General features: G+C 43.5%; 1 protein-coding gene across 2 annotated transcripts; it reads right to left on the bottom strand.

The window, feature by feature from the left end:
• Positions 1-695: 695 nt before the first annotated feature.
• Positions 696-13,517, bottom strand: LOC118318613 (guanine nucleotide-binding protein subunit alpha-11-like). Of its 2 annotated transcripts, none has more exons than XM_035648438.2 (8): positions 13,359-13,517; positions 12,899-13,062; positions 10,299-10,483; positions 9,569-9,723; positions 7,377-7,505; positions 5,751-5,880; positions 5,052-5,205; positions 696-3,509 (listed from the first exon to the last, which is right to left on the bottom strand). In XM_035648438.2, exons 2-8 carry the CDS (start codon positions 13,047-13,049, stop codon positions 3,304-3,306), a joined length of 1,110 nt encoding a protein of 369 aa, XP_035504331.1. In that variant the 5' UTR covers positions 13,050-13,062; positions 13,359-13,517; the 3' UTR covers positions 696-3,303. The 2 variants fall into 2 exon arrangements, with proteins under 2 accessions (XP_035504331.1, XP_035504330.1); XM_035648437.2 differs by having other exon boundaries at positions 12,899-13,220; positions 13,359-13,512.

The raw sequence follows: 13,517 nt of genomic DNA, 5'->3' as shown, positions 1-13,517 counted from the left end.
ACAGTCAACGGGGCCAGGCGATCACACTCTCGCCCTCTCGTGATGCGGCACTCTGACGGCCACTATCAGCAACTGCCTTGTGTGTGTGTGTGTGTGTGTGTGTGTGTGTGTGTGTGTGTGTGTGTGTGTGTGTGTGTGTGTGTGTGTGTGTGTGTGTGTGTGTGTGTGTGTGTGTGTGTGTGTGTGTGTGTGTGTGTGTGTGTGTGTGTGTGTGTGTGTGTGTGTGTGTGTGTGTGTGTGTGTGTGTGTGTGTTTGTTCATTTGTGTACATCACAGTGAAATTACTCAGCGACACATTTCACTCTCTGTCCATCTGTATGATCTGTCCAGTGCAGCGTTGTTGTCAGTGGCGTGTCACTGTCAGCGCTCTGTATGAAAACTGTGACTTTTGTCTGGAGAAGCACAATTTCCGGCACAATGATGGATGACTGATACAGCTTAAGCGACTATCATCTTGACATCCCCTCACCTGGCTTTGTTCTGCACCATGTATTGTGTTACAACATTCCCGTGCGTCAATCTGCTGCAAAAACCTGCAGTGTTTTATTTGCAAGCTGTGTGTCACGGCGAGCGTGAGACTGCTGCCTGTGAGATCATAAGTGTCGTTGTGACAGAGAGAAGATGCATCACACACACACACACACACACACAGACACACATCTGCTCGGCTAGACAAACAAAAGCAAGCAGACGAGTGAGTGTTCAAATGCTTGTTTTTTTAATGATAGCTAGAAAAACACATTTGCCCAATTCCTTCACCCGAGTCGAAGCAAAAATAATTCACTGTCACCGTATGAGAGGTCTCCCCATGCAAAAAAGGTAGTTCACTAGCAATAACGTTCTCTAGTCACAGTTTGTGTGCTGTTTGTAAACAATATTTTAAAAAAATACAGCTGTTAATAATCAATAAAGAGTATAGTAGTCATCAGTTAATGCACAGTCAAATCATATATTTGTGTTTCAAGGCAATGTAAAGATTCAACAATGTAGCTACCGCGTCTGAATACATAAAGTAGCAGTGTAGAGATCCAGACATGGTTTTTTAGTTTTTTTTTACAAAATTAACAAAACAGCAGCCGAAACCACAGACAGACACATTGTGAACTAATAATAGCTTTCCCATCAAGGTCAGTTAATTTACTACATTTGAATGTCATTTTCCACTCAACGCTCAGTGACGCACACACGGGTAGAACTCAGGCTTCTGACCAACGTACAATATCCCTCTCCTCACACTGATATAAATAGGACACACAAGGAGATCACACTGCCACCTCATATTAATATTCTTTACCTTTTACCCGACAGAGCAAATCGCCTGTTGGATTATTTTTTCCCCCCAACCATTGTTGATTGAACTCGCAGCATTGAATCGAGCTGTTTTCTCACGGCCTTGTTTCATTTCTTCTTTTTTCTTCATTCGTGACCTTTTAAAACCTGTCGGCGACCAAGTGGGATTTGTGCTTGAAATTTATAGTATTGATTTTAATGAAGTGTATTAATTGTCTACTGAGCGGGTGGATGGTGCAAAATCATACAAAAAATGTATAGTCATGCAGTTAGAAAGCTGCTGTCCATTGCTGTATGGAAACTGGCCTTGAAAAGTACAAGTAAATGACCAACTGTATTTCTGACACTGAAAAACAGACATTAAGCTTCGACAGATTTGGGGCACTTGGAGGCAGTGGAAACAAAGCACTGGACACAATATTAACTCCGGAAATTGCCGGGCGCAATTTTGCGGAGATTTTGCTGAGCTTGCCGCTCACACATGACAAACACAGCAGGAGATTGTCCGAGCACAACGCTTTGGCACCAACAGGAAAATATCTGACAGTCTTGCTGTGAATGTCAGTCCAATATGCACTCTTTTTAACCCTACCAGTTTGTGAGGGACATATCCAGCTCTTCAGCCACTTAATGCTCCACTAATTTCACCAGCTAGTCTGGACGGTGTCTCCTCTGGTCCTTGATAGTTGGTGTGCTGTGGAGTGTTTAAGAACTTTTTTGCTGCAAATCAACTGTTTGCAATGTAGGGAGATGGTGAGCATGTACTTAACCACCTAAACATTGCACTTGCCTCTTTTCCAAGTTTAGCTGCTGTTTTGCTGAGACCAACTAATTCATTAGTGAGAGCAACTGTGCTACGTTGAAAAGAAGCAAGATATATCTACGGTTAAACTTCCCTTTCATCCGTGTCACACCTCTACTGATTCTGTCTTGGTCTCTTGTGACTCACTGCTTGTCCCGGCTGCGGAGCCATTTACAGGTGCAATACATATCCACTGTCCTGTCGCACGCTGCTCTCTTCGAGCACACGGCCTGCAGTTTGCCCACATCGCAGCACAGTAAACCATTTACCACAGCGAGCGTGCGAGTGGCTGTGAGCTTTTTACTTTCTGGAGGTGAATGTAAGGATGTGGACTCAACAGCCGGTGTGTTGCACAATCTATCCGCTCACGGTAACAGAAGATGGAGGCGGTGCACAACAGAAGTGTTGAATACAGATAATATGTGAGAAACATTGCCAACGTGATGTGTCTATAATCGATTAGGATTTTGACAATCAAAGACTGTCTAATATCAAAGAGCGCAACAGTTTGGACCTCGTGTATTGCCTTATACAGGGCTTGATGGAAGCATTTGTGTTTTTTCAGTTTGTGTATAAGTGTGTGCAAGCATGTACCGACTTCATGTAACTGGTAGACTCAAATAAAGCATCTCAACTGTGGGCGACATTGGTGGTGTGCCCAGGCAAGACCCCATCTCCACTTGTAAAATGTCATTACTCTGTTAATGGCGGAACAGCACTTCATAGCATCTCCGCTCCGGCTTCAATTATGGGTCAATTCAGTCACTTGCATGGCCCAAAAACACTTCTTCGTCTTAAAACCCCTCAAAAACAAACAAAGAAAAAAAGAACAAAATAAAAATTGGGGGAAAAGCCAACGGTGATTACTGGACTGGATCCTCGCTCCCTGCTCAAAAGTCACGCAGCTGTGTTGTGTCTCCCATTTGAGTCTTTCCAAAACACGTTTTCTAATTTTCTACTGGGGGGGGGGGGGAAGTGTGGCAGTGATGGTAGTGGAGACATGAGGAGCACAATCTTGTCCCCCTCTTCACCTGCTTCTTCATCAAGACCCGATGAGGGAGACGAGGAGGAGGAAGGGGGGAGAGGATATGATTGTCCCGGCTTTGGGGAGAATGTTGGCCTCCATCAGAGCCTTCACTCATGCAAGTGAGTTGTGCAGAAAGAGACAAGAACCAGTGATTTCCTCCTGTTATTCACAACGGAGTGCGAGTTCAGATGATTCCGTAGTCCCCGAGCGACTTGACCAGCACAGTGTCCTTCACATCGTTGAAGACCCTGCGGATGTTGTTGGTGTCAGTAGCGCAGGTGAAGTGTGGGTAAAGAGTCTTCCACTCCTCCGACTTGTCCCGTTTAATGGCCTGCTGCTCGTACATCTTGCGGATGTAGTTCTTGGCGTCCTCGGGGTCTTGCCTCTTACCTGTTACAGAGGTGAGAAGGAGATGGATGGAGAGGGATGGACAAAAAGGCAAAATATGAATTGGGATCAGCAACTATTTGGATGTTTCAAATAACTGATGATTGATAATCGAAGTCACTGTTTAAACCTTTTTCAAAGCAAAAAATATTTGATGAAATATTTTTTTCTAATGTGACCGTGGGCTTAGTACCATCAGTAGCATTGAAATATAGTTACAGCAGCAGTAAGACGGGCCACACAGTCTCCACACAGGAACACGGTGACATTAGCAATAGACAGCAGCCAGTGGTAGGAGCTGCTCAGAGCTGGTGTTCAGGTTACCTGTTTGATTGATAATCTTACACTGCTAAAGATAATGGTAAAACCCAGTGAGCGCGCACACACACACACACACACACACACACACACACACACACACACACACAGTCCTAGCCTCCATACACATGCTTCACCACACATGTACACCCAGGGGTTTGAGTGTGTGTGTGTGTGCGTGTGTGTGGAGAGGGGGGTTGCAGGAAGCACCGAGCCTCTCTGTGGTTTCCATGGGTAACAGAGGAGAGAGGCTGGAGGGTCTGGGGGGTTGGGGGGCGTGTGCTGTTAGGGCCTTTCACACCACAGAACAGGCTACAGGTTGCAGCCACATCATTAAGCACACCAAGCACCTGGAAGTGACTCGTGTGTGTGTGTGTGTGTGTGTGTGTGTGTGTGTGTGTGTGTGTGTGTGTGTGTGTGTGTGTGTGTGTGTGTGTGTGTGTGTGTGTGTGTGTGTGTGTGTGTGTGTGTGTGTGTGTGTGTGTGTGTGTGTGTGTCGGTGTGTGTGTCCGTGTCGGTGTTTACGCTCAATACAAATATCAATACGAAAAAACTATGATTGCCTGCTTTGCTGACACCAGGTCAGCAATGGAGGGGACATCATTTCTGTTCTAGTGTCCGGAGCTGAAGAAATTACTTTAAAATGATGCATAATTTGCATCAGATGCAGTAGGATATGATAGAATAGCTGAACTGCTCAAAGGAAAACAACATCGCAACCTGTTTGGGACCCTGAAATGATTCTGTCCACAATGTGATGAGAAGAAGATATGTGCAGACAACTACAGTCGCTGCAAATGTTCTTGTTGTTAATGGTGGCAAAATCTTTTCCCTCCAGTACTGTTGTACTTTGTTGTTTAAATGTTTAAACCCATACTTTGAGTTTCTCCAATATGTTAGTTTGGTTTATAAACTTGACACTTGTTTTATTTTGTCATTGTTCCAAACAATATTTAAGCTAAAATCCAAAACTACTCATAAAACTAGATCTTCGAAGACAAACGGAAGTATCGGTCAAACAAAAATTGAGCTAGAAGAAAAGTTCTGGGACCAAAGAAGATACTAGAATTAGAAAATGTCATGGAAAACCATCCAATATTTGACAAGATGGCGCCGGCCAAAACGCTGAACTTGAGACTGCAAGACGGTATCTCACAGACAAACGGATGACGTCAGGGTGGGTTGCCACTTGGTGTAACCTCCACTATAAACAGAAAACAGGCTCACCTGTGAAGCTGGGGAAGTATCTCTGCAGGTCGGACGTCTGTATTTTGTCAGCCAGGATGTCAGTCTTGTTGAGGAAGAGGATAACGGAGGTGTTGAGGAACCAGGGGGAATGGATGGTGGTATAGAACAGAGCCAGACTCTCTTGCATTCGGTTCTGAGGGAGAGAGAGAGAGAGAGAGACAGTCCGTCCCTTACTTTGGGTATTGTGCTGAAAATAAGCGGAGATATTATTTTAGGTTTTAGGAGTAAACCGGCAAAAGCTTCTGAGTGATTAACTTCAACTTAAAGAGGGAAGACCACAAGTTCTCTGGGGCGGCTGGGTAAAGACTTAGATGGCTGAGGATGGCGTAGAGAGAGATAGAGAGAGAGAGAGGAGCCGGTCCTTTCAGAGAATAGAGGGGGGGGGGGGGATATGGGGGGTTTAGAGCCCGCAGGCCACACTGGAGGTTAATGAATGTGTTGGCAGACTAAAAAGTGGCTGGGAGAGATAAACAGCTTAGTGACAGGATGGGAGGGAGGAACTGGACAGAAGGCAACAGGGAAGAGAGGGGGAGAGAGGGAGAGAGGTTTTATTGTACAAGGGTGAGACCTGCTGGTCGGTGGATGGAATGACTGAAGTGAGGATGAGAGGCACTTGGAGGATGGATGGACAGCGAGGGACACACAAACAAAAAAGGGAACACATAGACTCGCTCTTACTATGGTATCTTTCTCCTCCAGGACCTGGTCATACTCGCTGAGGGAGGCCAGGAAGATGAGGGAGGTGACATTTTCAAAGCAGTGTATCCACTTCCGACGCTCTGACTTCTGACCGCCCACGTCCACAATCCTGTCAGGGACCCCAGCAGAGGAATAAGTAAGAGTAAGCAATTTAGAAGTATTTATATTTAGTCATTAGGTTAAGTATTTTTTTTTGCTATCTATTCATTGACCTGCAATTACAGGTAAACGATCTCACCAAAGAGTGAGGATTCGATGAGAGGGAAAACATTTTTAATGGACAGAAACACTGTAAAATCTAAACTGGATGTCAGAGTTCTAACCTTCGAGTCACAGTCAAAAGTCTCAGCAAAACCTTGGATGCGGTTGAATAGTCTATTTTGCTTAGGAAGGTTACAAACCGAGTGAAATAAAAAGTATTTCAAAGACAGCCACAGTGAGAGCTGTTTGAATTCAATAAATGACACGGAATCATTGGACTATCTCTTACAAAAGGAAAGGAGAAAAGAAAATGAATTGCGGCAGCGACATGCAACATTGTAGTTGCCCCTGGACAGAAACATGTAAATATAGAAACAACAGAAAAGCTGTTTTATTCTCCTGACACTATCCAAAATTGATATAAATCCTCAAATGGTTGTCTGAGTCATACATTTCTTCTCTGTCACATCTGCCCCCCGATTATGGAATGCACAAAGATTTTTTTTTTTCCACTTCCACAAAATATATAAAGGGCAAAAGCACCATGTCAGGAAACTATGCACTTATGCCAAAATATATTTTACTCTGCTCAATTTTTTCATAATCATTATTTCAATGGCTCAACTTTCTCTAGTTGTATATTCCTTTCATTTTATTATATTATTTCAACAGTTCAGTTCTGTTTGTTTTGTTTCAATGTTCAGTAATATCTATTTTCACTTCCTGTGAGCTACTGATGGTTAAATGTTCCCTCTTTATAAATTTAAAATGTTTTCTCAGGAAGAATTGTAGCCATGCAGCAGAGACTTTGTGTAATTTTTGCTATAGATTTGAGTGGATGTGCACCGTGGTTCTCTTTTCCTAACTCCTTATGGATTCTCCTCTTCTTTTTTTTTGTTTTTAACTTTTTTTTTTACTTGTGGATCCAGAAATAATAATGGTGAAATTTTTCTTAAATATTTCCATTTTTTCTCAAAGGGAAATATCAGATATGAATCCTTATTCAGTATTTCATTTTGTAAAACATTAAGCTCAAAGCCGCCCTCAGTTAACGTTGTATTATTCTGAGCTTTTCTTCAAGATTTAAAGATTGGGGCCATTTCCTTGAGGAACACAGTGTCCTTCATGCTGTAAGTGAACTGTGGTCCTCCTCTGGCCTCAGAGAGAGACAAAACCAATGCATGGTCAAAATAAAACACGCAGAGCGCCACCTCACGTCCCGGCAGGAGCTTTGTACAGAGGCCATCAGTAATGTGATCCTAACGGGTCCGAACCGGCGTGACGAGACAAAGCCTCCGTAAGAGTCGATGGTGGCGTTTTTGGAGGGGGGTTTTCACAGTGCAAGTGAATAGTGTCGTATTAGATTTGTGCCTGCGAGAGGTTGGTAATCTGAGGATTGGTCACCTTAGTGTGATGGGCTTGATGGTGAACGAATAGTCATGGATTCCCGTGGTGGGGAATCGAACTCGCAGCACGTCCTGTTCTGTGGGGATGTAGTCCTGGGCAGAGATACGTTCCAGGTTACTCATGAAGCTGGAAGAGAGGGAGGTGGGAAGCTGTAAGTGAACTGTAGAACATACGGTACTGTACCTCTGTTGATATCACATCCAGCCTTGCCGATGTAAAACAAACAAGTGCGGTGACGTACGATGATTAAGAAAAAGAAAACATTGATTAAAAAATACAAGAAGGGAGTGGTGTGAATCTATATAACTTTGTGTACAGATGACGGCTTTATGGCTCGTGTTGATGCAAGCCGTCATTAGTTAATGTTGACTGCACGTCTCTTATCATGCACACACCGTGATGATTGAGCTGCTGGGCAAACACAGAACGGCAATAGAAAAGGGAGAAAACAGAGGCCGGCAGAGCCCAGGCTTTGTCCTCTGACACATCTCCTACTCTGTGTGAAATCTTTTCATGCTGATTTGAAAGAGCCGGTCTGACCGTAACTCTGCGGTGCTTATCACGGTTCACCATCAGTTTAAAGGATGGCGAATGTGGCCCGTCTGGTAAGACAGTTTCTCTGTTTCCCTCTAAGACTCAGACACCAACTGTTGGTTTCAACATCACGAAGAAACTAGGAATTACTGCGAAGAATTAGCCCCCTCCAGTGGTCTGAGTCCAACATACCAAGAGTCACAGTGAGAAACAAGCATCTGACGGTTCAACAAAAATAACTGCAATAAACATCCTTTACATTAAAATTATGTAAAATATTTAAGGATTATTTTTTTTATCATCAATTAAATGATGTAGACCCCTCCCCCCCCCCCCCCCCCTTGATTAACACATTAATATCTTGGGCCATAAAATGTCAGAAAATATCAGAAATCATAATCGTAGCCCAAAATACTTTTGGGCATTTCACTTAAAATTCACTCCAACGATGATTTGATCATCAAAACAGTTCACTAGTGATTCTCTTTAAATCATCATTTCCTCTCTAAACTGATTCATCACTAAACAAAGCAGTTTTCACACGATGACAAAATAAAAACAATGAAGAAGCAGTCATCACAGTAAAAGGAGCAAAAGCTAAGAACAACTTGTCTAAACAGATTTTCTTTGGAGCATTTCCACTTGTGAGTGATGGTACAAAGGTCCCGTGTGATGACGATACAACAACATGTCAACTTGTTCTCTTGTGACGTTATTAATACACATGCACCAATACATTTTAGCAAAGGGAGAGCCTTTTGTCTCAAGTTGTGTCCTTACTTTTTTATGGATATTCAACCTCTTGAGCTGTTGTGCTTGGTCGTAGTTCAGCCTCTTTCTAGGGATTTGGTTTTGTTTCATGCCTGTTCAACATTATAGTAGAATGCTGACATGTGTCATCACTTGTGTAATTTAACCACGCAGATAGCTTTTGTAGTGTTTTAGTTTTTTCAGATTACTGCCAAAATCTCTCAAATATCTCAAAATCTAAACAAACAAACAATGTCTATCTGAATTTCAGCTGAAATAAATAACTGATTTCACTGACAATTTTCATAACATTTTAATAGGACAAAAATAGGAAAAATGACAAATATTTTCTGGTTGCAGTTTCTCAAATTAGCAGATTTGCTGCTTTTCTTTGTCTTGTATCATTGTAAATGAAATAGATTTGAGCTTTTAACTTTTGGTTGAAGGCAAAAACAACAGCCAAATTTAAAGACATTACATTTAGAATCTTGGTGAGCCTTTTTCCATAATTTTCTTAATCAATAAATTGGAACTATAAACTCCAGTCTGATTTATTATGATAATGAACGTTAGCTGCAACACTAATCTGTATAGTTAGATTCCAAATAGTGATAAACATTAGAAAATAGCATAACTAACATATTATTATTCTTCGTCTCTAAAGTTTGCAGTGAATAAATACATAGTTTTATATGATTTCAAGTAGATTAAGCCATTTTAAAGGTGTATTTTCTCCCCTTTCACGCAGATTGTGATGTGGTGTCTAGCAAATACCTGACCATCATAGATTCCTGTATTGTGATATCATCTTTTGCAACTCGTTCTGACAATGTCTTAACATGTGATACATAATTCCCGGCCCTAACTCAGGGTGTGGTGCGGTGTCGGGAGCTGGGACTACTCACTACACTGTGGAGTCCAGGAGCTGGTACTCGCAGCGGCGGCTGTAACACAGACGGATGCCCGGGTCTGCCCAGAGGCGGCGGATTGCCTCAACATAGCCCCGTTCCAGCTGGGAGATCTGCACTGTGTTTATATCCTGCAGCCATTTGGCAAACATCTGAAAGGCAGCGGGAGACCGAGCAGAGTATAAGATGTCATCCTAAACTGAAACACAAGCGTTTAGTGACGTTTAACAAAACATTAAACCAAGACTACTGCGTGCATCCAGTTCTATGGTTTCTGTGTAGCTAGTTGTCCAGCAGTGCAGTGCAGTGCAGTGTGTGTGTGTGTGTGTGTGTGTGTGTGTGTGTGTGTGTGTGTGTGTGTGTGTGTGTGTGTGTGTGTGTGTGTGTGTGTGTGTGTGTGTGTGTGTGTGTGTGTGTGTGTGTGTGTGTGTGTGTGTGTGTGTGTGTGTGTGTGTGTGTGTGTGTGTGTGTGTGTGTGTGTGTGTGTCAGTCAGTCAGTCAGTCAGTCAGTCAGTCAGTCAGTCAGTCAGTCAGTCAGTCAGTCAGTCAGTCAGTCAGTGTTTTGTGCCTCTTGTTTGATGTGGGCATCAAAGTTAGCCAACACCGATGTCCACACATCTGTGCCGACGTGTGAATGTTTGCGTGACAATGGTGGTTCACGTGTAACTGGGCGCGTCCGTGTGTTGTTATGCTGGCGGAGGTTTGTGTACTGTGCGTGCAAGTTTACCTCGTTCTCTGGGCTGGAGTAGGGGATTTTGAGCACGGTCATGGCCATGGTCATAGCCTTGATGGCCGTGAAGATATTCTGAAAGATACACTTGGCGAAGGTCTTCCTCTCCTCTTCTGAGAAGCCTCGCCCGTGGATGATCCTCATTTGTCGGATGAAGGTGGTTTTTCCACTCTCCCCGGTTCCTGCGCCAACGAATGGGGAAAATATGAATTAACCAGAAATACGTAAAGGGTACGATTCTATCAAGTCCCGTTTTGTGTCCCAAAAAATATCTATAAAAAACACTAATATATCCCAGTTTTGAACAGTCCCTTGTCCTGGTTTCAGCCGTTTGAAATATCAAAACAATGCACCATGCTTGCAACACTCATATGTCTGTACATATGTCAATCAGCGTGGCTGCCCAGGCTGTTTCCGTTTCAACCAATAGAAAAACATCAATATTGCACCGCAAGTGAAAGTTCAACACCGATTTGTCTGTATATGTGTCAATCAATCTCGGTGCGAGACTGTTGCTTAGCTACCCAAGTTTGACAGGAGCTGCTGTGCAGCGTCAGGTAGGCTATCTGCATCTGTCAAGCCGAAAAGAAAGTCGGCGTTGTCCAAAGAGATCGAAATCCCTGTGGTTTCATGCACATCTGTTCTGGTTTACATGTTTATATTCAAAGTAATAAGGCCACTAAAGGTTGTGTACCTTATTACAGAAAAAGAAAATTGCATAGAAAACTAAAAATTGCTGACAAAGAATGTGTCACAGTGCAGGTCACCGATCTGATAAATTAATAAATATGTTCTGGTACACCAATGCAATCCTATATAATAGATTTTTCTTGAGAAGCTCATATATGTGGGGCTGTGGTAAAATGAAAGTGACCCAGTCTGGAGGTTTGAAAGTATGGTCACCCCATTCTAAGACCCTGACTGGACGGACAAGTTATTTAATTGGACAGATAACGAGGGGCTTAGAAAACCGTAACCGATGAAGACACTGAAACTTGCTGTAAGTATTTGCATAGAAGAATCTCCAGTTCGTCTGGTATGAGGAAAGTTGAGAAGAGCTTTTGGTTATTTTGCTACAGTTTAGATTCCAGCGTGTCTGGGACTGAATGGAATGACATCGTGGCTGTAAGTCCTCTAAACACTGATCTGTTAACAATGGATCGAATAACTACCAAGGTATCACTGACGGTGACTATCCCACAGTAAACTAGTCAACACTCAACTCTACAAAGCACTGCAGCATCTTTCAGGTCACTGTTTTAGTTTTATGTTCTGCAACTTTAATGTTTTGTCTGATCAACTGTTTTTCAGCTGCAACAGGCAGCTATTTTCAGCCGTTCTCGGTCCTGCTTCAACAAAATGTTTGTTTGTCAGCCTCAGAGATTAAAGTCAAATTCAAAGGAAGTGCCTGGATTAGAGATAAAATGAAAGAGAACATTTTCATTCATTTTCTCTGGCAGCTTTATTTTTTATCAATACAAAATTTGACATTTTACGTGTTCCTTCCTTCCATTTATCTATATTTCATCAAACGTTTACTGGTTGTGTACGGCTCCGCTCAAACACTCAGAACCTGCAACGCCTCATGATTGGCTGCTGTGATTTGGTTGTTCAAGTGGACTGAATGTCATTCATTCATTCAAGACTCTTGATATTTGAATTTATCGCAGAGATCTTGAAATATGGTTTCAGTTTTCCAAATGTGAGAATTTGCCACTTCTGTGCGTTTTTATTTCATTGTGAAATAAAACATTGGGCTTTTGGTTGGAAACAAAACAAACAAATGGTAAAAATGGCTGATGTATTCATACATTCAATCGGATCTAATTTCATCCATCGCACACCTTGACTCCAGCTTCACCAGCCATTAAGGCCAGGAACAGCTGTGAGCTAGACGGTGTCTGGGCGGAGCATCTCCTCGGTCCCTGTGGTTTTTCAGGCGTAACCCATCACAATGTGGACCATTCTTTAGATACTCGCATAATGACACATGCTTTACATTGTTTTCCAACTTGGCTGCAGGCGATTAAACAGGCCAGGCAGTTTGTCTCTGTATGCAGGGTGTTCCTCAGATCATTCCATCCAAAGTAAATGTACTGCTTGAATCTGCTTCAGTGGTGCATCTTCTATTGTCGATTTCCCTGTGCTCTTCTCTCTCTCTCTCTCTGTGTGTGTGTGTGTGTGTGTGTGTGTGTCTGTGTGTGTGTGTGTGTCTGTGTGTGTGTGTGTGTGTCTGTGTGTGTGTGTGTGTCTGTGTGTGTGTGTGTGTGTCTGTGTGTCTGTGTGTCTGTGTGTGTGTGTGTGTGTGTGTGTGTGTGTGTGTGTCTGTGTGTGTGTGTGTCTGTCTGTCTGTCTGTCTGTCTGTGTCTGTCTGTCTGTCTGTCTGTCTGTCTGTCTGTGTCTGTCTGTCTGTCTGTCTGTCTGTCTGTCTGTCTGTCTGTCTGTCTGTCTGTGTGTGTGTCTGTGTGTGTGTGTGTGTGTGTGTGTGTGTGTGTGTGTGTGTGTGTGTGTGTGTGTGCAGGTGTGTGTGTGTGCAGGTGTGTGTGTGTGTGTGTGTGTGTGTGTGTGTGTGTGTGTGTGCGTGTGCAGCCACTGACCCAGTAGGAGGATTTTAACCTCCTTTTTCTCCTTCTTCTTCTGCTGCTTGAGGATCCTCCGGATCTCCTTGTCCACGGCGACGGTCCTCTTCTCCTCCTCGGACAGGAAGCACACGCAGGTGCGGCAGCACCACTGCCAGCAGCAGGCCATGGCCCCAGCACCGCTGCAATGGAACTGTTAATGAATAATCGCCGATTGCGTGCAATGCGCCGATAAGGGCTGACAATAAAATCACTGTCAAGCCGCCGTGCACTGTCCATTCGTCGCCCATTTAGTTTGGATTTATTCCAGCAAAGTGTCCAAAGAAAGTTTTCTTTGAAGCTGGAAAAAAAAAAAGCCCAATCACCATCTCTGCCAGTGTCAGCGTCAAAGACCACCTGGTTGGATGGTGTTCAATTCTCATAATGTGTCGAGTGTGTCCGAGGGGAATTAACACGAGAAAACATCGCAGCTCCTTACCTCGTGTGGCTGAGGGGAGCGCGCACAGATACGAAGTGAAAACCCCTTTTTATTCCCTTCTCCCTGCTCCCAGCCCGACAAGCAGCCTGCTCGGGAAAGTCCACCGCGCCTACAGGGTGACGACGCGCCGCCTCCGCGGACACACGCGTGGAATGCGCT

Source organism: Scophthalmus maximus, chromosome 13, assembly GCF_022379125.1.
Source record: "Scophthalmus maximus strain ysfricsl-2021 chromosome 13, ASM2237912v1, whole genome shotgun sequence".
NCBI classification, from domain to species: domain Eukaryota; kingdom Metazoa; phylum Chordata; class Actinopteri; order Pleuronectiformes; family Scophthalmidae; genus Scophthalmus; species Scophthalmus maximus.
This window is presented reverse-complemented; position numbering and strand designations above follow the sequence as displayed.

What these genes read in the sequence shown, in the direction of transcription:
- LOC118318613 (XM_035648438.2), bottom strand. Translation starts at nt 13,049, where the DNA reads ATGGCCTGCTGCTGGCAGTGGTGCTGCCGCACCTGCGTGTGCTTCCTG. An exon ending in GGTTAAAATCCTCCTACTGG is followed by an intron (nt 10,484 to 12,898) that starts GTCAGTGGCTGC and finishes TCGTTGGCGCAG; the next exon opens with GAACCGGGGAGAGTGGAAAA. An exon ending in TGGAGGAGAAAGATACCATA is followed by an intron (nt 5,206 to 5,750) that starts GTAAGAGCGAGT and finishes TCTCTCCCTCAG; the next exon opens with AACCGAATGCAAGAGAGTCT.